The 24,019-nt window shown below is 35.3% G+C and overlaps 1 protein-coding gene across 1 annotated transcript in view; it reads left to right on the forward strand.

The window, feature by feature from the left end:
* NFIB (nuclear factor I B) overlaps positions 1–24,019 on the forward strand; it is a 254,906-nt gene that overhangs the window by 180,830 nt on the left and 50,057 nt on the right. The window contains exons 4-6 of the mRNA XM_052644465.1: positions 2,259–2,327; positions 8,123–8,243; positions 11,294–11,412. Coding sequence (XP_052500425.1) covers positions 2,259–2,327; positions 8,123–8,243; positions 11,294–11,412 — 309 coding nt within the window. The remainder of the gene's footprint in view (positions 1–2,258; positions 2,328–8,122; positions 8,244–11,293; positions 11,413–24,019) is intronic.

Below are 24,019 nucleotides of genomic sequence, written 5' to 3' on the forward strand. Positions count from 1 at the left end.
CTATGTGAATATAGAAAAAGAGATCAATTTTAGCTGGCGTAGGGGTTGGGAGAGGAGGGTGGAGAAGCAGTTTATGGAGCAGGTGGTGGCTGAGCTGGACGCGGAAGGCTGAGAGTTGAGTGTGGATAGAGGGCCTTCTGATCAGAGGCAGCTATGTGAGAATGGCCTGAGCGTGGGCCTTTACAGAGCGAATAACCTTGTCTGGTTGGTTAAGCACGCGAGCTGTCATCATGGTAAGTAAAGTCTCTATATTTAATGTACTTGTCATATGTGGAATGTTGACTATACATAAAGTAGTGTAAGCTATTATACTTTAGAACAACAAAAACAATAATGATAACCAATCAGGAAATTAAAACTGTCTTTGTCTCCAGCTACAGAGTGGGAGTTGATGTCCTTTTCTGTCTCAGTGGCTTTTAGCACTTGGTACGGTGGTATCTATCTGAAAGTTTTTCAGTAATCACTGAAATGAATTCAGCCTGACAGAAAATTAATTGCTCAAGAAGTAGGCGTTTCTTAAAATAGAGCTGCATTAAGTGGGGACATTTAGTTCTTATCCTCTTAAAAATGTATATCTTTTTTAAAGTAATGATTTAATATGAGACCTGAGTTTTATCACCAGCTGAGATCTCATAATTTCTTCTCATTCTTTCATTCTTTTTTCTAAAGAAGGTGAATGGATGGATATAAAACAGTGTTCAGACAGCCTTCAGACATATACAGCTCCTCTGTTTATTCCCAACAGTGAAGTATATGTACTAATTAAATGATTTTCTGTCTTTTCATGCTATGTATGGTTAAGAAGTAGGGAGGTGACTCTCATTCTGGTTAAGTTTCTAAATGGTTATTTATAGTTATCTTGAGACTGGAATTCAGTGTGTATATTTCAGTGTGTGGTGATTGTTGCCTCCATGAGCCAGTCCTAATTTATTGGTAATGTTTAATCTGTGCCTACTCTGCGTTTTATAGTTTTATCTCACTTATTCATAACTCTGTAAGGTGGCTAATTTTATTGATATTATCTTTAATATATGAATGAAAACTCTGAGGCACAAAGAGTCTAATGTTCCAGGACAATTATTATTATTAATTCCTATAAGTTCATTATTAATTATTATGATTAATTATTCCAGGATGCCATGGTGGCAAAGTGTAGTCAGGAGTCAAAGCCCAGCTCTTTGACGTGAGTGTACCATGTTGCTAAACCACTCGTGCCTGTCTTTCCTACACTAAATCCAGTCTCTCAGTCAGCCCCAAAGTGCTCTGCAGCATTGGATCAAATTGCCATTTCTTGGAATTTAGAGTTTTTTCCTGAGAGCATTCGAATACTGAGGATTTTCACACTTATTCTCTCCCTGGGGCAGCGGAGAGTATCCACATTCCGTCTACCTGAGGTGTTCTTCCCCTCCTCACCACCGTTAAACTTTCTTCTCCTTGGCTAGAACCTGGCGACAGGACAGTCGGTGAGAGTCCCATCTCCAGTCCTGGGCAGAGCTAGGCCAGCCAGAAAGCCTGTTTGTCTTAACTCTGGCTCCTGACCGGTGGAGGTCCCTGAAGGGTCAGGAGGCATTCCTGGAGGTCTGGCCTCACCACTGTTTGCCAGAAAAAGGATCCTGTTTTTGAAATGGAGTACCAGGGAGTGGCAGCAGGGTGAGAAAGCAGTGAAATTGTGTGAGGTATATTAAAGGTGCACGGAAATAGGTCCGTGTGAAGTATTTGCTCTGTGTGCCGGTTCTGCTTTTGTGTGATTCAGGAAGGGAACAAAGGTGGGAGGGCTGGTAACAGCAACTCGCTTTTCTTTACTCAGGGAAGGATTTGTTAAAGAACAGTGGTTTCCAGAGATCTTTGAAGTAATTCCAACAAGGTGCTAATTGTGGTTGTGGTTTTCCTTTTTCTTTCTTTCTTTTTTTTTTTTCAAATGGTTGGACTTTAGTCTACCAGGTGCTACTGGCCGAGGGCCCCTAAACCTTCATTCCCTATGCATGAGCCAGGCAAATAAAACCAGACCAATTGCCTTGTACACTTGGGAAGTTACAATTTTTTTCTGAGAGATTATTTAGCTTCTAAACTGTCAACTTTTGTTTTAAAAGACCCAGTTTGCATTTCACCAGCATTTTGTTTTTAACGTGTCTTTGTTGTACGCATACTTGGTTTTTAGTCGAACCTTCGGTTTGAAACACTTGAGTGAATTCTAGTGTTAAATCATTTATTTGCTTCCTGCTTATGTTGATCTCTTTCCTCTTGATGTTTATTTTCAGGATACCTTGAGGATAGTTTTGTAAAATCTGGAGTCTTCAATGTATCAGAACTTGTGAGGGTATCCAGAAGTAAGTAAACTCTTTTCTTATTATTTAATTATACAGTATGACTTAAAATGTTTTATATTTTGAAAGTGAAATACAGTATGAAGGGAACTATGTATTAGGAGAATTTGAGCTTCTAAAATCCCTAACTTTTTGATTTCACAAGTGAATTTGTCTGGCTTTCTGAAATATTTGCATTTAAATCAGTACTTTTTGTAGTACAAAAATAATTTGGAGTTTGTTCTGCTTGCTGTGTTGTTGGTGTTCATTTAATTCACTGTTCACTCTGTGACCATAGATGGTCATTTATATCAAAGGAAGTGTGATTAATTAAATGTACTCGGTGTTGTTATGATAACCCACATAAGTTTCCTGTAGATAAGTGCTTTTTCATTTTGCTAACATTTTGGTGGGGGCTTGGAGATGTACAGGATATACACGCTAACAGGCAGAGTGTAGAGGGATGCAGAAATTAACTTTGCAGATTGTGGTTGGATATAGATAGAAAGCATTGTTATCCAAAACAATGCCAAATTGTTTTCACTGGCCACCTCACCTGAGACACCATTCTTGGCAGCCGGGAGGAGAATTTTCTCGAGTAAGTTTACCTGGTCAGCTAACTAAGCAAGGAGGAAGTTTTCTTGATCACCTCTTTTAGTTATTATGATGGTGTCTGCAGATATATGTAAGAGGCAGTTCTTATCTCATTGATTATGCTGAAGGGAGTGACTCATTTCTACTTGCTCTCTTCTTTGATTTAGCTTATGTATGTACCTTTGATGGCTGTATTTTCACCTGGCATTTTGATAGGGAGTGTCACAGTTTGAAATGGTTTATTCAGATGATGTAGGGCCACTCTGGTCCCTGTTTAAGCTGTGTTTTTCACTTGGTCAAATTCAGAGGTCATGAACAAGAATTATGATGATCCAAAAAGAACCAAAAAAAAAAAAAAGAGTTGCTGAGGCTAAATATAGGTAGTACTTTAGCATGGCATTCAGTGAAGTAGTCTCCAATGCCATAGGTAACTTTGTCTTTGGAACTGTAGTTTCTCAAATTCAGATTTCTGAAGTGACAAGTGCACCTAGCCTGTGTTTCAGAGAGTTCTGTAAATTTAAGACTTTAGTAGCATCCTTTCTGACATAATTCTGCAGTGGATAAATATTATGCCCCAAATACTTCTGCCTTTGTCTGTTGACTAAGGAGTAGTATAAGTGACCAGAACTTCATATCCTGTATCCCTGTGTCTATTGGATTCATGTTTGCTAGGCAAGAGGATTTTGTTGGTCTATTTCACTGACCAAGGCCATGAGACTTCTGTGTTTTTCCTGATCAATATGTGTTGTGCTAAGACTGCAGTATTTGAACTTTTTATGTTTATTTTTAATTTGTAAAGGAACGTGCCTGAGTGACTTACTACCACTTAATGGCATTGTGTAAGAAAGGGAGTATTTGAAGGTGGGTGGGTGGGTGTGTGTGTGTGTGTGTGTGTGTGTGTGTGTGTGTGTTGCTCTTTAGCAGAGAGGCTATGCTGCTACAGTTATGAGACTTTATGAAATTATTTGTTTAAATTTGTAATTTTCTCAGTTTTATATTTCTATCCTTCTTATAAGGATAATAGTGTTATCTGTCAGAAAATATTATTAGTTCCTCATTAGAGGTAACATTATGTTAGATGCTATGGGAGAGCCATATGAAAACTTATAAAAACCCATACTGATACTGTGAGAAATCTGAATTTGAAACTTAAAAAATATATTTCTGTAACAGTTCAGAAGTGAGGTAAATTTAACATACATCATTCATTCTTTCTTAAATCACACTCTCCTCTCTTAGAGATTTTTAAGTTATCTGTTATAACAAGCATTACTGATTTGTAATTAGTATGTTAATTATCTATATTCATTCATTAGCTAATTAATTCAGCAAACATTTTCTATCCCCTATGTAAATAGGTGTCTCTGAAATGCTTGAGAGGTTATTCTCCTAAGTGTTTAATATATCTACATTATAACCTTATTTATACAATTGAACTTCATTGTTTATGAAATATGGTTTGCTAAGTAAACATCAACTTCAGCACAACCCTTTTGCTGTACATCACAAATTCTGACTTGAGGGTTTACGATATGTTAATGGTTTCTGTCCTGTGGGGTTTTACTCTGGTATGACCCTCTAATGTGCATGTTGACTTTAGCTAATGAAGCTGTTCAATTTTAGGATAGTGATCTTTCTGGTGAACGATATTATCTCCATCTTAAAAGTTGATTTAGGATCAGCTTTTGGAGTGAGGAGAACAATAAGAGAGATTAAGGGTTGCCCTCTAACCCTTAGAATCTGAGGTTCTTCTGAGCTTGGTTTCTAAGAGGGTATTGGCAGCCTCTTAAACATGATTTGCAGCCTTAAGGCCCCTTGCTGCTCTCTGGGAGAGGTGCTAACAATGATCTTTGCATCTGATAGAAGTTTTTCCTGAGGCTTTTAAATAGGCCTATCTGCCGGGACTTGCTGTTCTTACACACTTTGTCATTAGATAATTTTTGTGCATGTGCTGTCTTAGAATTTGGCTGTGTTCATTATTAATCTACTTTAATTTCTGTAATCTCCCATTTAGTGTCAAAAACTACACTAAATTTTACATTGCTTGTGTGTAAATCTGTATACAAAATGCTTTTGTTTTTTCTTAAGCCATGACTAAAGCTTTACTCTCCGTCTTGTCCTCACACCCCTGCCCCAGTTTTAATGAGACTTAGTTGACATGTAGCACTATATAATTTTAAGGTATATAGCATAATGACTTGACTGACATACACTGTGAAATACCATAGTAAGTTTAGTTAATGTCTATCATCTCATGCAGTCATGCAGCTGTCAAAAAGAGAGAGAAAAAGAAAATGGTATTTCCTTGTGATGAGAACTCTTAGGATCTACTCTCTTAACTGCTATATATATATATATATATATATATATATATATATGCTAATAGTCATTGTTTTGTACATTACATCCCCAGCATCTATTTATTTTATAACTAGAAGTTTGTACATTTTGCTGACTTCCTCCAATTCTCCCTCCCCACTAATACCCACTTCTAGTAAACTTTTCTATGAGCTTGTTTTTTGTTTGTTTAGATTCCACATATAAGTGAGATCATACAATATTTGTAAATAAATTATTTGTGTTGCTTCCTTGATATTTTGAAATAATCCTTCTGGTACAAAATTTAGAAAAAAATAATATTTCCAAAGATCTGTAATTGTCATTTTCCTATAAATTATACTTAGTATGCTTATGGTCAAGCAATCTGTGTTGACTGTCATGCCATATGTTTATTAAATAGGAACTACAAATCTTTGTCTAAATATTGCATGAGCTTAATAAATTGCAGCTAATTGATATAAGATATAATATGTAAGTTTCCTGTTGGTAACTCAGTTCTTTGAATTGTATCCATTATTACCGTCGAAAGCCAAACAGATTGTTTTACTTTCACTGAGCCCCTCAAATGCCTCCTTCCAGCACTACTCTGCCTTCCAATGTCACGTAGAACATGGTTCTAATAATAAACTTTAAAGCATGTGGTTATTGTGGGATTTCTTACCTTGCATTTTTTTTTAACCTCTGGTGTACCTCAAGCCACAATAAGTAACTACATTTTAACTGTCCAAAGAACTGAAGCCATTAGGCATAGTTATACATTGAAAACTAGCATGTTTATATAAAATGAAGCTAAATCATATTATGTAATATGAACAACCTAACAGCAGGCAGAAACTGCAGATCTTTAGAGCTGAGACTAATCTTGTATGTATTAATTTATTTTGACTTAATTTTTAATAGAGCTATATCCATTGTATATTCCTTGATTATTTCTCTGCAATAAAGCATGTACCTTCTAATCACATTTTCTAAAATGATACTTTGTTAGTCGTGGCCTGCCTGATATTGAAATACAATTCAACTGATAGTGAACACATTTCAGATGTCTATTAAAAATTCTACGTAAGAAAAATTCCTTGAAAATCAATGGTCTCTTTGGAATTTTATACTCAACATAAGGTTAATTTGGAGAAAGGGGAAGATAAAGTGGACTCTCTGTTGTAGTGTGAATCTCAGAGGCTCTAGAGTTTTGTTGCCATGGGCTAGAATAGACTTTCCCTCATTGATGATCTTGAAGGCCTGGTGAAAACAGGTGAAGAAATAGAATTTATTCTTAATCATTGTCCTTTGACTCCAGCCTGGCTGATCTCCACCTTGCATGTCATCTCTGCCCATGACCTTGTTCTTGTAGCAACTGCTATTTAGAGTAACTTCCCTTTAGTACCCACCTCATCCTCTGGAGCCCTGGGCCAGCTGTGGCTTTCTGCAGATTTCTTGGACCATTCAAGCTTATATTGGATTCTTCTTCCCTTGAAATCCTATAGCATTTGTTGATCATGTCATTCTTTTGGAAGTTTCACTATAATCTGCATTATGCTTGTATTTCCGTGCTTTTCATGACTGTTTTGTTTACCCAACTTGTTGCCCAATGTGTCTTATTAAGGACAGGAACTATCTTATATCTCAGACAGTTTTGTGTCCCTTTCGGCACCTGTCAGTAATGGATACAATAACTTGTTGAATGCACAGACCTTCAGTGGATAGATTCATTTGTACCTATTTACTGCTATTCATAGGTTTTTGGACCTTTCATCTTTGCTAACCACTGTAGGTTGCCAGGGAAGAGTTTTGGGGGAGAAAGCAAGAAAAGGGAACTCACACTTGTTGAATATCTGTTATCCACTAGGCATCATGATAGACTTTTATCATTCCTTACCTCATTTCATCCTCAAAATAGTCATATTTGATAGCTTATTATAATTCTCATTTTACAGTTCAGGAAACTGAGGTTTATAGCACATAAATGGCAGAGGGAGTTAAAATATTAAGTCTGTCTATTTCCCAGTACTCTCCTCATTCTAACACAATGTGCTGCCTGAAAGATTTATTCAAGAAGTTTAGAAACCAATTTTAAAAATTTAAAAAGCCGTAATCCATGGTATGACAACCAATACTAACATCAAAAATCTCAGTTCACAATATATCAGCAAACTAAAAAGACTTCTTGATTTATACCTTAAAGTATAAAACTCCTAGAGTATATTTTAAATGACTTATGAAGTTAGGCATATAAACTTTTTAAAAAAAAAGACACAGAGTAAAGCTGTACTTCCCATTCATATATGAAACCGAATATGTATTTTGGAAAAAGAAATCTTGACTTTTATTTCATATTTGTTGATTTTACTTATATACTTGCCTAATACAATAATTATTTTTATATCAAATAATTATAAATATATCTAATGTACTTTAATATTAATGTTAATATTATTATAAAATAATATTTTTATGGAAATATTTTAATTTGACTTATTTAACAATAATTTGATTTTTAAGAGCTGAGTTAGTACAAAGGGGCTTGCTTTGTCCTGAGCAATAATCAGCATGTGTGTTCCCTGTGGCGCATCCATAGACTAGTGGGATGGCAGATGTAGTGACGGCTAACAGTAAGGACTGAATGAAGAAGCTTGGGCAGTGCGAGTAGAGGAAGGGATAACCAGTGATGACCGTTTTAGTGCCTTGAGTTTCCACACTTGAACATTGGCATAGTGAGGATGCTTGCAAGTCTTAACCAGTGGACGGTTGATACTAGAGTCTTATGGGAAAGAGAATTCCTCTCATCCTTGCCCAGAGGCATGGAAAATATGAGATTGTTATACCTGAATAGAGATGACAGTACGAAATGCCATTCCCAATGCTCTTTTTGTTGTCTTATTCCTCAGCGCCCATAACCCAGGGAACTGGAGTCAACTTTCCAATTGGAGAAATCCCAAGCCAACCATACTATCATGACATGAACTCGGGCGTCAATCTTCAGAGGTCTTTGTCTTCTCCACCAAGCAGGTAACTGAGAGAGGAACTGCTTTTCTTCTCAGTCTGGTATGCAAATAAGTAGGTAGGGATACATGCACATAGATATGTTGGCCGGTAAACACGGGGAAATAAAACAAACAGTTCAAGATTTTTTGCTGATTTTTCACAGAGTTTTAATCTTTCTTGGTTAAACTTATTTTGAAATTTGAAAGTTAAGTGTAATTGTTGTTCAGAGCATTTTAAACAATCATTTCGGGGGTGGGGGGACAAGGGAACTATGAAAATGTATTAATATGATTTTTATCTTCTATGAAGTATTGTAATTTCACAAGTCATATAATTATTTTGGTGACCTTAAAAATGATGTTGCCCTGGTTTAGGATTGATCCACCCAACTTTTATCCTAATAGCATGTCCAAACTGGGGATAATGAAGTGAAAAATAAAATGTATCATTTATTTAACTTTAAAAGGCCTTATTCTAGGCCACAGGTTTGCCAAGTTCTTCAATTAGTTGATGCTCTTTGAATAATTTAGTTAACTTTTAGTTACCAGTGAAAGTATTACCTGCTCTGAGATTTGGCTGAACCAGTTGGGAAAGAGCTACAGTGAGGTGACTTTGTCTTTTAGTTCTCCGCTGACATTCTCATTTATCTCTCTTAACCTTCTAATTGTAACCTTCAGGAGTTTAAAAGGAAATCTTCTATTTAAATGAGGGAAAATTAGCTTGGAAAGTTATTGTGCATTAGAATTTCATGATATGTTCCTTTATTGTGGAATGATAGAAAAGGACTGAGTGAATGAGAAGGCAAGATAAACAGATATTGTAGCTTTATTGGGTTTTTTGGAGGTCGAATCTTCAATACAGAAAGACCAATCTCATCTTCAGAGCACCAAAAATACCCATGATCAGATAAAAGATCCTCCATGAATTCCAGAGCAAAACATGTATTTTATAATATCAACTTTAAAAAATAAAATCTGGATAACCATTTTCCTCTGCTAGTCTCAGTAACAAAAATTAATTGCATTTGGATTAATTATGGGGTGGTGCACATTTGTGCATTTATTAGCTAATTTAATTGTGTGTCATTTATGGTCAAACTGTGTTTTCCTATAGTAAGATTTCATAGCAAGTATTAGGTTTATTATTAAAATTGTCTGTGGTATGGTAATTTGTTTAAAATGCTTTGATTTTTCTAAATTTAAAATGTGAATAGTAATATTTTTATTTTATATGATGGATTGGTATCTTGTCCACCAGCTCTTTCCTCATGATCATTCAGTATTAAATACAATACTATGTCATTTAGAATAAAAAAGTTTTAAAAAACATTTATCTTTTATTTCCTTATAAAAATCTTTTCTCCCTCATTTCAAGTGTTCCTGTATTTACTGTTGATTCACAGATGAAAGAATTAGATTGAAGGAGGGGTTTAAAAATATTCTAATTTTGGATACCCTAGAAAGAAACTAAATATCTACTATTTATTCTCACTGTGAATTAACACTGATAGAAATTGCCATCTTCTACATAATGTTAATAGTTTGGGAGTTGTGAGTTAAATCTTAATCACAAATGTATCTATGAGTATACCCAGACATGCGCATGTTTCCAGGATTTTGAAAGAGTACAGTCTAGGAAGTCAGGCTGCTACAATTAACATGCTCTGGACAATTGATTTTCTTCAAATTTGTCTCCTTACTTGTAATAAAATGGAGGATTGGATTATGTGTGTGGCTTCTAAAGTCAGTTACAACTCTGAAATCCTATGATATTAGGTTTTTTATCACTGCTGCTGCTAAGTCGCTTTAGTCATGTCCAACTCTGTGCCACCCCATAGACGGCAGCCCACCAGGCTCCCCCGTCCCTGGGATTCTCCAGGCAAGAACACTGGAGTGGGTCGCCATTTCCTTCTCCAATGCATGAAAGTGAAAAGTGAAAGTGAAGTCACTCAGTTGTGTCCGACTTTTAGCGACCCCATGGACTGCAGCCCACCAGTCTCCTCTATCCATGGGATTTTATCACTACCTCAAGTTTATTCAGAAGATTTCCTTTTCTTTAGTTTTTACCTGCATGGGTGTGAATAAGATTTTTTTTTTTACTTTAAGGAAACAATATCCATTTTCGTATTCATAATGAATAATTTCATATTCATTTCATATTCAATTCATAATATTGGTGGAGAGATATGAAGGCATATATTAAGCAATATTGCATGTGGCATAGAATAGCTTTTTAATCGTGGCTCTAAATATTCATTTTTCTTAGTTATAGTGATAAAACCATGTTTTCTTTATTAAAATATATGATTTTGGAATTATACCATTGGGTTTGAATTTGGCAGTGACGATTTTCATGGTTGACCTTAAGAGTAAAGGATCAGCAACTGTATTTTTTTTTAGGAAAAGGTAAATAAGAATATATGAAACAGTTTATAATCAGAGAAGTACTATAAATTTTTAATATTATTAATTATAGGGTTACTACTAATAATTACTATTTAATAAGTGCTAGCCACTAAATGTATGAGCTGTATATTTAATAACTCATTTAATCCTCTCTACAATTCCCCTTTGAGCAATGTTTGTTTCCATTTTACAGATAATTAAATTGAGTTTAGAAAGGTTATGGACCTTACTTATCTATGAATTTCATATGAAAGGATTACATTGTAAATGGCAAGTACTGTACAAATGAATGTTATTAATATTGATAATTATGAGTTAGGTGCAATCTTAATAACAATTTTTAAGTTAGTACACATATCACATTAAGAATTCACTTTTTAACTACCAAAAATAGTATTTTACTACTGGAAATATATTTCAAAAGGTAAATATAAGAGACATCCTATTCGTTACACAAATATAATTCTACTGTTACAATAAATGATACAAAAAACTGGAAATGTTTGCTACTCCTGTTGATGTCTTGAATACTCACCATTATTTCTGGGATATTATTACTTGTGTTTGTGGAAATTTCTCCAGCAAGAATATTCTTAGATTATAAATTTTCAGGTGCTACACATCTTCCTAGAATTCCCATTAACATTAACTGTTGTCATATTTTAACAGCAAAAGACCCAAAACTATATCCATAGATGAAAATATGGAACCAAGTCCTACAGGAGACTTTTATCCCTCTCCGAATTCACCAGCTGCTGGAAGTCGAACATGGCACGAAAGAGATCAAGGTGAGTGATAAGGAGTCGCCTCTAGGGACAGTGGAGGAAAATGTCAACTCCTTCCATAAGTTTCATTTAGTCAAAATGTCATAATTGAATCAATATGGATTATATTTCTTCACGAAATGATTGCAGTACAGTTTTTTTTTAAGGTCATGTACTGATCAAATCGGAGAAGGCAATGGCAACCCTCTCCACTACTCTTGCCTGGAAACTCCCTTGGACGGAGGAGCCTGGTAGGCTGCAGTCCATGGGGTCTCGAAAAGTCAGACACGACTGAGCTTTCTCTTTCATGCATTGGAGAAGGAAATGGCGACCCACTCCAGTGTTCTTGCCTGGAGAATCCCAGGGACGGGGGAGCCTGGTGGGCTGCCGTCTACAGGGTTGCACAGAGTCCGACATGACCGAAGTGACTTAGCAGCAGCAGCAACTGATCCAATGTTATTGAAGTTACAAAATTCCCATATATTTTTGTGTTTATTAAAATTAAACTTTTTTTTTTAGACAGAATAATCTTTTAGAAACCTCAGTATGTATGTGACTGATGATGGTCTGGTCATATTAGTTGGTTGGATTATAGCAGGAGCATAAATTCTAATTCAGTCAGATCAGTTTGTTCCTCTTAATGGGGAATTTTAAGGTGGAGCCAAACTTTAAGCAGTTCTCAGGTGCCAGTTACTGAAAGTTCTCATTCAAAAGAAACCATGCTTTCTTTTGGAAGTAGGTACAATGTGAACAATAAATAAAAGTGTGATATTAGACACTTGGTGTCTGAGTCAATCTAGTTATTTCTTCTAGATGGAACTATAACCTAACTCTAGGGCAGCTGTAGGAAAAAATATAAATTTCAAAATAGGTATTCTTTGACTCTCTAAATTCATGCTTTGCTCTTTTTCTTTCTTAAAGTCTACTGGGTTAAATATATTTCATCAGATATACTCATGCCTTTTTGCCATGGTTAGAGGGAGATTATTAAACATGGACACAAAGATTAGCTGACAATCTTTGTTGGTATGTGTGCAAAAATGACTTAAAGAGCAGAACAAAGTGTATTTGAAAGTTGTCTTTAAAATTCTCCATTTAATTAAAAATGTTAAAAAAAAAAAAAAAAAAAAAGCTCATTATCAGTGGTTTTCAGTCCATAACTCGGGCAAGTGTATCTGAGGGTTGAGGAGTTGCATGTCCAGTAATCTCAGGAAACCAAATAGTCCTGAAGCTTAGCAGTTAAAGCCAAAATTCAGGATTCCCTTTCTGCTGCTCCATGTTTTTCTACTGAGTGCCATAGGATTTAAAGAATGGTGAAATAGTCTTCATGGAGGAGTTGACATTGAGTCGGGTGGAGTCGGGTGGGTCTCCTTTAGCATGCTGAGATTTTAACCTGTAAAGCAGGGGGCAGGGTGGATGAAGACAATAACAGAGTCAGGCACTGAGGTGGGGAAGTGAGTTTCCGAATGGCCGTGTGTGTGCCCTGTGGCTGGCGGCTGTTTGTGTGAGTGGAAATAATGGGAGGTCATTTTAAGAAAGGATTTGAAAATCAGCTGAAGAGTTTGGGCTCTGAGATCCTACTCTACCTCCCCAATCTATTCTGTAGACAGAACCATCTTTTAAAACATAACGTCATATCATTCCCCTGCTTCAGTTAACGTCCTGCTTCTCCTTGGAGAGAATCAGGGTTCCCTCACACGATTCACAGATCTTTCTGTGAATCTGGCCTCTGACCACTGCTCCAGTCTCAGCAGGGGCTGTCTGCTTCCTTCTCGTGCTTGAGCCGACTGCTTTGTTTAGATTTGGAAGTGTAACACCCAAGACCTTCATATAAGCCATGCCCTCTGGAACACTCCTCTTCTGACTCTTCACCTGGCAAATTCTTGGTCATTTTTCATGTCCCAGCCTAAATTGAGGGATTTCATTCTGAAACCTCTTGACACCTGGTATTGTTCCCTCTCTGTACTCGTAGTATGTTGTTCCGTATTTGCTTATGGGATTAATTGTCTGAGTCTGTCTGCATTGTGAGGACAGAGACTTTATCTGTTTTGGCTACTGTGTATTCAGAGCCTAGGAACCATGTGCAACACTTGGGGCTCAGCAGAGGCAAATAGATATTTGCTGGCTACATGAACCACTGATAGGCGAAACACCAGTCTCATTAGTGAAGGCCAGAAATAACAGGGCCTTCATCAGACTTGCAGAAGTAAGAAGAAAAGCAAAACCCTCAACCCTTTATATTTTATTGCTTGTTTTACTGACGTTGTCAGCTTTTTCTAAACAAAGCCATATTTTCCTCGTCAGAAAATTGTTCTGGAAAAGATTCTAATGGTAATAACAATAACGTTGTGAATGTGTGGCAATGGATGTGTTGTGCAGAAGTGTAGGTGTTCTTTATTATAGAGAGTGTCACCCTGTAAGAGTTGATTCCTCTTTCAGCCTGCTGAATAAAGCCAATTTCAAATCATATTGTAAAACATTTTTGAAAAGTAGAAGAGAAACTGTCATTCTTTCTCTTTGTAAAATCATTGTATTGTCTTGGTGATTTTCTTTTATCAAGATGACTAGAATTATTGGAGAAGTCTGTAAAGGCATATTATATTAAGAGTAAGGAAGAATGATTAATTTTCACACATGCTTAAAAAAATGTGTGTCACTTTGATTCTGAGACCCTGAAGATTTTGTAATGTGCACAATAAGCCACTGTGGGAAGAAGACTTCAACTATAATGAAAACATGAGGGCAGGACAGTACTATCTTTATACATTTCCTAAACCAAATGCAGTCCTTTTGTTCGGTGAAAATTGCTTTCTTCAGATTTGCAAAATAAAATGCCTCGTGGTTGTACTTGTCCATCTTCACAAGTTCTTTAGTCACACTTGCCTGTCGTCTTGAAGGGAGTATTCTAAAGGGCATATTGAGTACCACTTGATATTGTAATGGCTTTAGTACATGTCTGAAAACCCCTGCACTAATTGGTATTCAGTGACTACTTACTGGTCGCTTAAAATATACTTGTGTTTACAATTGGCAGAAATGTTCAAAATTTACTGTGAATTATTTCCTGCATCTGCCTTATTCTGTTCATGTCAATTTTGCACTAAAATCTACACTTGCCATAGTCCTTAAAACCGAGTGAACTATTTGAATCAAAGATAGTAAAATTATGGACAGTATGTGTCATTCCACCTTTCCTTATAATCTGAACCACAAACCTAAACCTTTCAGATTTATTCCAAGTAGATAAAAATAAAGGATATAGTGTAACTAAATGATTATCCTAATTTCATTTTAAAAAATTAGGTAAAAGTTTAAAAGATCTAAATTCATGCAATAAGAAATGCTCCTGTAATTTTAAAAATTTAATGCAAAAAGTGTTTTTATTTTAGCATATTACGTAGTTATATTTTTTGTCTTCCAGAATGCAAAAAAGTTACATTTCATAAAATCATTGTAATTTTTAGTTTTGTAGAATATAGAACATTTTAAAACTGAACAGTGCTTAATAGTGTTAAACATTTTATAGGAATCTTTATAATTTGCTTAATTTTCTTCTGAGAAATAGTACAGAAATTAAATTTGCTAGCATCTGTATTATATAATATTTATGTTTTAGCTTTGTATTCTTTTATATATAAAGGAAGAAAAAAGAAAACTGGGGCAGTAACAAAGGGATGTACAGCTGCTATTACATTGTTTTCCTAGATTCTAGAATACTTTTTTCTTGCTTGGTCTCTGTTTTGAATTTCCTAGTCTTAAATTGCATGACTGCTTTTACCGCTATTGACAAATTAGTTTCTTGGATACTGCTTTCCATCATTTTAGATTTTAATAGTTAAATTAATTGAACTGGGTCAGCTTATCAATTTGCTTGTTGAAAGTTTCTTTTATTATTCTAATAGTTAACCTCACAAAATATTCCATCTGAGAACTTGTCTACCTGAAATTTCTTCCACCTGAGCCAACTCATAGACTAAATTCCTTGTTGATATAATTCGCTTGAAATCATTAAACTAGTCCTTTGTAACTTATGATGTAATAGGAAAAATAGAGATAGGTCTGAGTTTTTCCTCTAATTTAAGTTGCTTTCTTGGGACTCAAGCTTGTAGTATTTTCAAGGCCAGAAATTTAACAAACTAAAAATTTTACCTAAGATTACTAGTTGTTCAAATACTTATCAGACTGAGAAGCTGTTAAATTTTCCATTTATAAAGCCCAGCTGTATATTACAAATACTTTTACTATATCACTAAATGTCTATTAAATAGTGTTTTAGGAGTTTTATATTCAGGCTTAGATAAATCAGCGATTATTAGAATGGCAGAAGCAGATAAATACTTTTTAATTATTTATTTATTTTTATTATTTATGAAAAATATGCTTCACAGAGAATAATGTAAATCAGATTATGAAGAATCTGTCTGCATGACCATCTTACTTTTGAGCATTATGAGAAATAAATCTTATACAAAAATCAATAAATTGGTATATTAGCAAAAACTAGCACTACTTAGAGGTGTGTTGGTATGTGATCACAATTTTAAGAGCAGTTTAAAAATTTATACTGGACTCTCAAAACAGTCTTTAGGAGTAGTGTTCCGCTTATTGTAGGTACTAGAAAAAAACACTTTAAAAAAGTTATAGTTCTGTCCTACAAATAAGTCTCTTCAGCTAGGTTTTTTGAAGTTGTAATATATTTCCAAACCCTAGAGATTTATTTGTGATAAATTTGCAAAGGTTCTGTTTAGTAATAGAGTCTTATATGTTGTGCTTAATTTCAGTTTGTACTTTATAGAGTTCTATAAGGATATGGTATTAAATATCTAATGAATTAAGCCAACGGCCTCAAGGGAACACTTGGGGCTAAAGAGTAATAATGCCAGCTTAGTATCATGCATTTAATCAAGTACAGGAAATAAATAACAGTCAGTAGAATGTGGTGACACCAAGAGAACCAGAATCAGAGACTAGCCTTTCATAATTCAAGTTTGCTGCTGCTACTGCTAAGTCACGTCAGTTGTGTCCGACTCTGTGCGACCCCATAGACAGCAGCCCAGCAGGCAAAGAGTGTTAATAGATGAGCTAGATATGAGAGCATTCAACTAAGATTGGAAAATTTTATTTATACAAAACTTTAAACTTTCTTATTCATAAATCATTTTGTAGAATATTTAACATGCTACTGTCTGCTATGAATATGAATATCTCTGAGTGGATATTGATAGTATATGTTTATTAAGTTTGTGACCTTAGAACCCTTTTTCCCACCACCTAAGAATCTATAGGGAGAATCCATCATATATTCAAACTTTAAAAAACAACCCTAGCCCAAACTACAGTCTGACAAATGATAAACTCTCAAGGTTTTTCTAACTGTAGAAGTAGGTGAATGAGCAGCTTTCACAAATAGTTGAATAACTACTAACATTCAGTGATGTCCTAGAAAAATGCAAGGAAACAGCTTAGTAATCTCCTGAATGTTTAAGTTTGCTTTAGGGGCTAGATAGAACAGCAACAATTCCTTATATCCCTAGAGTTTGTATCACAAGGATTAAATATGAAATGTTCAAATATCAGATTTTGAATTAAAATCAAAGATACAAGTGATCTTGAAGGATACAAATGATCTTGAGGGATACATGTTGTTTAAGCACAATTTTAAATTTTTTTTTTTGGTTCAGCTTATTATTAAAAAAAAAAATCAAGAACTTACAGTTCTTACAGAACTTGCAGTGAATCTCCATATATCATCCTGTTATCAGAGGGCAAACCCTGTTGATGCCTTCGTCACAGTCTTTTTCATTTTCTTCAACCACATGGCTATAGATGAAAAATCAGATTATGAATATCTTTCAAACAGAAAGGAAAACAGTACATTGTTGGTGAGGCTTTCATCAGAATCCTTATCCTGACTACTATAACAGATATGTGTGCTCTTTTCATGTGTTTTGGATGGAGCATCACCTGTGTACATGTTAGAAGAGACAATACTGCTTATAAGTGGGAAGTGATACTCAACTTCTGTTCTCTGGAGCCTTAATAATTTGAAAATACAGCATTTTGCAGAAAAACCACCATGGATAATTGGTTTGAAAAAAATGATTTGCTGTGTGTGATGCTGTGCTTCTAGATTGGGGGAACACAGCCTAAATTAGGGGAGTGGAAAACCCATGGGACACAGTGTGCTTCATTATCACAGAGTGCCCTAAAAAGTTTCTTGAAATGGAAAAAGGTTTTATTTCAAATCCATTATGCACTGATTTCCTATTAACGTTTATTTTGAAGTAGCTTGGAAACCCAGTTTCTTTGGTTATTATGATACCAATATCATATACAATAGGAAGTTGATTTTTCAGACATAAGAACACATATTATTAGAAGCCTTAGTGAAAGTCACTCAATCCTGTCCAACTCTTTGTGACTCCATAGACTGTATCAGTTCAGTTCAGTTCAGTTACTCAGTTGTGTCCATGATTTTGAGACCCCATGGATTATAGCACTCTAGGGCTCCCTGTCCATCACCAACTCCAGGAGCTTACCCATTGAATCAGTGATGCCATCCAACCATCTCATCTTTTGTCGTCCCTTTCTCCTCCTGCCTTCAATCTTTCCCACCATCAGGGTCTTTTCAAATGTGTCAGTACTTCGCATCAGATGGCCAAAGTTTTGGAGTTTCAGCTTCAGCATCAGTCCTTCCAATGAATATTCAGGACTCATTTCCTTTAGGATTGGCTGGTTTGATCTCCTTTAGTCCAAGAGAGGCTCAAGAGTCTTCTACAGCACCACAGTTCAAAAGCATCAATTCTTTGCTGCTCAGCTTTCTTTCTAGTCCAACTCTCACATCCATACGTGACTACTGGAAAAACCATAGCTTTGACTAGATGGACCTTTGTTGGCAAAGTAATGTCTCTGTTTTTGAATACGCTATCTAGGTTGGTCATAACTTTTCTTCTCAGGAGCAAGCATCTTTTAATTTCATGGCTGCAGTCACCATCTGCAGTGATTTTGGAGCCCAAAGTAATAAAGTCTGACACTCTTTCCATTGTTTCTCCATCTATTTGCCATGAAGTGATGGGACCGGATGCCATGATCTTCGTTTTCTGAATGTTGAGCTTTAAGCCAACTCTTTCACTCTCCTCTTTCACTTTCATCAAGAGGCTTTTTAGTTCTTCACTTTCTGCCATAAGGGTGGTGTCATCTGCATATCTGAGGTTATTGATATTTCTCCTGGCAATCTTGATTCCAGCCTGTGCTTCATCCAGCCCAACGTTTCTCATGATGTGCTCTGCATATAAGTTAAATAAGCAGGGTGACAATATACAGCCTTGACGTACTCCTTTCCCGATTTGGAACCAGTCTGTTGCTCCATGTCCAGTTCTAACTGTTGCTTCCTGACCTGCATACAGATTTCTCAGGAGGCAAGTCAGATGGTCCAGTATTCCCATCTCTTTCAGAATTTTCCACAGTTTATTGTGATCCACACAGTCAAAGGCTTTGGCATATTCAATAAAGCAGAAATAGATGTTTTTCTGGAACTCTCTTGCTTTTTCTATGATTCAGTGGATGTTGGCAATTTGATCTCTGATTCCTCTGCCTTTTGTAAATCCTGCTTGAACATCTGGAAGTTCACAGTTCATGTATTGTTGAAGCCTGGCTTGGAGAATTTTGAGCATTTCTTTGCTAGCGTGTGAGATGAGTACAATTGGGCAGTAGTTGGCTTATTCTTTGGCATTGCCTTTCTTTGGGATTGGAATGAAAACTGACCTTTTCCAGTCCTATGGCCACTGCTGAGTTTTCCACATTTGGTGGCATATTGAGTGCAGCACTTTCACAGCATCATCTTTTAGGATTTGAAACAGCTTAACTGGAATTCCATCCCCTCCACTAGCTTTGTTCATAGTGATGCTTTCTAAGGCCCACTTGACTTTGCATTCCAAGATGTCTGACTCTAGGTTAGTGATCCCACTGTCATGGTTATCTGGGTCATTAAGATCTTTTTTGTATAGTTCTTCTCTGTATTCTTGCCACCTCTTCTTAATGTCTTCTGCTTCCATTAGGTCCGTACCATTTCTGTCCTTTATTGAGCCCATCTTTGTATGAAATGTTCCCTTGGTATCTCTAATTTTCTGAAGAGATCTTTGGTCTTTCCAATTCTATTGTTTTTCTCTATTTCTTTGCATTGATTACTGAGGAAGGCTTTCTTATCTCTCCTTGCTATTCTTTGAAACTCTTCATTCAAATGGGTATAATTTCCTTTTCTCCTATACAGTCCATGGAATTCTCCAGACCAGAATACTGGAGTGGGTAGACTTTCCCTTCTCCAGGGGATCTTCCCAACCCATGGATCAAACTCGAGTCTCCCGCATTGCAGGATGATTCTTTACCTTCAAACTCCTTATTTCACAGGTAGGCAACCCAGGCTTCCTGGGTGGCTCAGTGGTAAAGAATCCGCCTGCCAATGCAGGAGACACAGGTTCAATCCCTGGATCAGGAAGATTCCTTGGAGAAGGAAATGGTAACCCATACCAGTATTCTTGCCTGGGAAGTCCCATGGACAGAGGAGCCTGGTGGGCTACTGGAGTCACGAAGAATCAGACACAGCTTAGTGACTGAGCACACACTCCCCATTTAAGTATGAGAGGCTGTCTCATTTAGAGTGTCTTGATATTAAGACCAGAGCCTTAGTCTTCTTTTTCAAAGGCTAAGTTTTTTTTTTCTGTTATCCTGCTACCCACCAAGGAATCGATATAACTTACTTATGTAGGGAGAAATGGACTAGGAGAATCTGAACATTGCTTAACGTGTCTTGGCAGTTGAACAGTTCTTGTAGGGAGCTTCATGGAAGGTTCTGTTAAACCTTATAGAACTAGAATAAAAGTAGAGATGAATTTATGAGGTTTTAGGTTCTAGAAGAATTGTCAAAACAATTTTGAGATGGTAAAATTTATATCTTATTTTTTACAAAAACCTCTTGCACTTACACTTTGTGCCATGATAAAGTTTCTGAACTAGGAAAAAAAAAGGAGATATGAGTGCTTTCAATGGATAAATGTGGGTGAGAGCTGATTTGAATATTTAAGCATGCTATTTAAAGTTTTAAAAAAACTTTTTGTTATAGAGAATGTAAAAAGCAGAATCTTAAAGTGAACTTCCATGTACCATTTTTCAGCTTTAACTGTCATCAATATTTTGCCCATCTTGTTTCATTTAGTATCTCCTAGGTTTTTTTTAGTATCTTAAAGTAAATCCCAGACTTTGTGTCATTTTACTTGTGAATACTCAAGTTTCTAATAGACAGTGAATTTTGTTTTTAATATAACCCCCATATCATTATTAACTTAACAAATACAACAATAATTCCTTAATATGTACTGTATAACTCATGTGCGAATTCCCCAGAATATCTTATAGGTTGTTTGTTTAAATGAAGATCCAAAACAGTCCATGTACCATACTTGTATTTTCAACCAGTCTTTAACCTATAATTGTTCTGTTAACTATTTTTATATTTATTCCCTTTTATATATCATTTATTTATTGAAGAAACCACATAAATTTAATTTTTCTGTTCAACAAATACATGTAAATGAGGAAAACCAGACCCTTCTGCCATTTGTGACTGCCATTTATTGAGCACTTACTCCCTTTCAGGATTGAGCTAAGGCTTTAGATATATTTTTATTTTCAACCCTCTTTAGAAACAAACTTTTTTTCCCACAGCTTGTTAAGCCCATTAGTGGTTGAGAAATCTGACATAGAAACACAGATCATAAATAGCAGAGGTAGAACGGACCCTTGTCTCTTTAGTTACTGAATCCATACTTATTATTACTATATATGCTGCCTTCCAAAGAAGTCAGTCATGCTCTGTTCATGGTTTTGCAAACCGGTTACCAAACCTATATGACAGTTTTTCTTTTCCTTACACAAATGAAATTTCATTACAAACACACATGATGACAGAAGAATAAACTTCAGGGATTCATGAATACAGTCCTTGGGCTGAGCTCAGCATCTCTTTTCCTTCTGATAATAAGATATTGTTAATAAATAATCCAAAGTCTAGAATGGCTTTAGTAGAGGTGTGTGATATGCATTCAGTTTGAAATGAGCTAGGTGTGTCAAAATTTAAGAATTACATTTAATTGACCAGGAAATTGTAAATAGTGGTATGGCCTTAGACAAATCACTGAATGTCAGTAAACTGAGTTTTTTCATCTGTGTGATGGCAAAGTTGGATACTAAGGTAACACTGTGTTCTAATGTTCTGGATTTTAAATTAATTGAAGTCAGAGATTTTATAGATCTTTAATACTTGAGTCTTTAAGCTTTCATTAACCTGAATCTTTTTTAAAATTCTGAAGGTTTTCAATTTCCTAAATTAGTTTTTAGATGTTTGTTTTAAATACTCTCACTGAATAATATGATAATTGGCTCTGTAGGTGCTTGGAGGCATCATATGTTTTGCCTTATACCTGAGGAATGTGCAGTTCTTACAGATACATGCCTTGTCCTGCACCATTCTGGTACAACAGATGATTGAGAGAGACTGAGCTATTATAACAGAACCTTGTTATGGGATCAGTGTCTCCTACTTTGAAAATAAATGACTCAGCCAGACGGCAACATTTATTTTCTCTAAATGACTAGGGATGTAGCAATAGGAGACCATTATCCTGTGACAATATTCTGTTTCATTGACATTATCTCACAAATGTAATTGGTCCATTACTAAATAGAGGTTTTGTTACTGATCAATTTCACGTGCTTTCTAAAACCATTAGGATAATAAATTTGCCATCATAGTAATTTCATTGACAGGATGTTCTTTTTTTCTTCATTTACATTTGTTAAAGGAAAAATATAGATTTAGATTGAACTTAAACACTACAGTTTATAACAGTTTTGACTACTTTTCCCTGAAGAGAAATGGAATATTTTGCAGAGTAATCGTATTTACATTGAACTGCCAAAGTGACGACTTTATAATTTTCATGATTTTTTTTGTCTTCTATAGTAAACCACATCAAATCATAATTGTTCCTAAGCAATTAGTTTACTACCTCAGGTTAATGATTTTATTTGAAATAAGTTCCAAATCATTTCTAGGACTTTCCTGTAAATCCACTAGAGTAACACATCAGTAAAATCAACCCTAACAATTACCAGCGTGTATAATAAAACCATTAGTAACAACCTAAACCTTGAGATGTCTTACAGCGTAAATGTTTCTAAATGCATGGCTTTTCCCCAAATGTTCTCTAAAAAGTCATCTGTAATCTTGTTAAATTAGAACTCTTCCAGTATCTCTCTGACTTTTACAGTTAAGGTTACGGTATTGATTTTATTTTATAGTCCATGGCCCTCAGATGCTTAACACTAATAAGCCTCTATAGCCAAGCAGTTCTCCCCAGAGGCATGGTGAATAACAGCTATTTACCTATGCCAATATTTAATAAGCATCTAAAATATACTCCAAATCTTGCATAATTGTTTGGTGTTTTTCCTCCTTGAAAATTAGATTTTCTGGCATTACTCAAGACACTTTATCCTTGTCTGTCTGTTAAAATGAAATTGCTTAATGGACAAAAGTATTTTGAAGTGCTTTTAAAAATGAAGTTTTCACTTACTCAGTATTCACTCTTTTAGCATTGTTCCTCATTATTCAAGACTCTTTATGTATCAGGAAGGTGTTTGTGAGCTTCAAAGGGGTTTGAGCTTTAACTTGGCATTGGATGTGGGTGAAGCTTGGAGACGTTTTCTTTTACTAGAGTTGTGATAAACAGAGACTTGTAGAAACATGCTGCTTACAGGCTTGGGTTGGAATATACTATATAGAGAGACTTAAATTATCACAAAAGTTTTCAGACTGCTCAAGGATACAGTATTATACTCAAGTGTAGTTAAGTTTATATAACTCAAATATTATAAAGTAAGAATTTTCATATATTTAACATGAAGACTACCATATTTTCTGTTTTCTCCTTTGAAAAAGAACATATTTCTTTAAAAAAGAAAAGATTGACAAATCTAATTGAAGATGATATATATCTTATCTCCTCTTACTGTAGCTTGCTGATTTTCCAAAGTTATTTTAGAGTATGGCAAATATATATATATACATATATATGTGTATATATATATATATGGAGATACTTAACATGGCAGTTAATTGTTTTTTGAATCATCTGGCATCATCATCAAACTACTGTAGGGAGATTAAGTCCCTAGGTTTTGTCATAACATTCAGAGCTTTTGTTAACTTGGATTTGTGGGAAGGACTTTTTCATATTTGCCACAGAATCACAAAATTTTACATTTAGAAGAGTCCTTAGAAAGAGATATTCAGATATTTCTTTTCACTTGCATTCTCAAATTCATTAGTTTGCCTTTAGTCAACTAGATTGCAAATGTTATATTGAAGCATTTGATTTTGCATTTTTGCAGCATCTAATACCTAAGACCAATGAGGCATTTCCTTCTTAAAGTGTAGTGTTTGACACACTATCAATATCTGATATTGTTCACCCATCCTTGAGAACTATTTAAAATATTCTATGGAGCTACAGACAGTATTTTTCTCCAAATATGTATTTTACCATGTTTTATTATAAAAGGAAAAATTATTTGT

Source organism: Budorcas taxicolor, chromosome 8, assembly GCF_023091745.1.
Source record: "Budorcas taxicolor isolate Tak-1 chromosome 8, Takin1.1, whole genome shotgun sequence".
Classification (NCBI taxonomy): Eukaryota; Metazoa; Chordata; class Mammalia; order Artiodactyla; family Bovidae; genus Budorcas; species Budorcas taxicolor.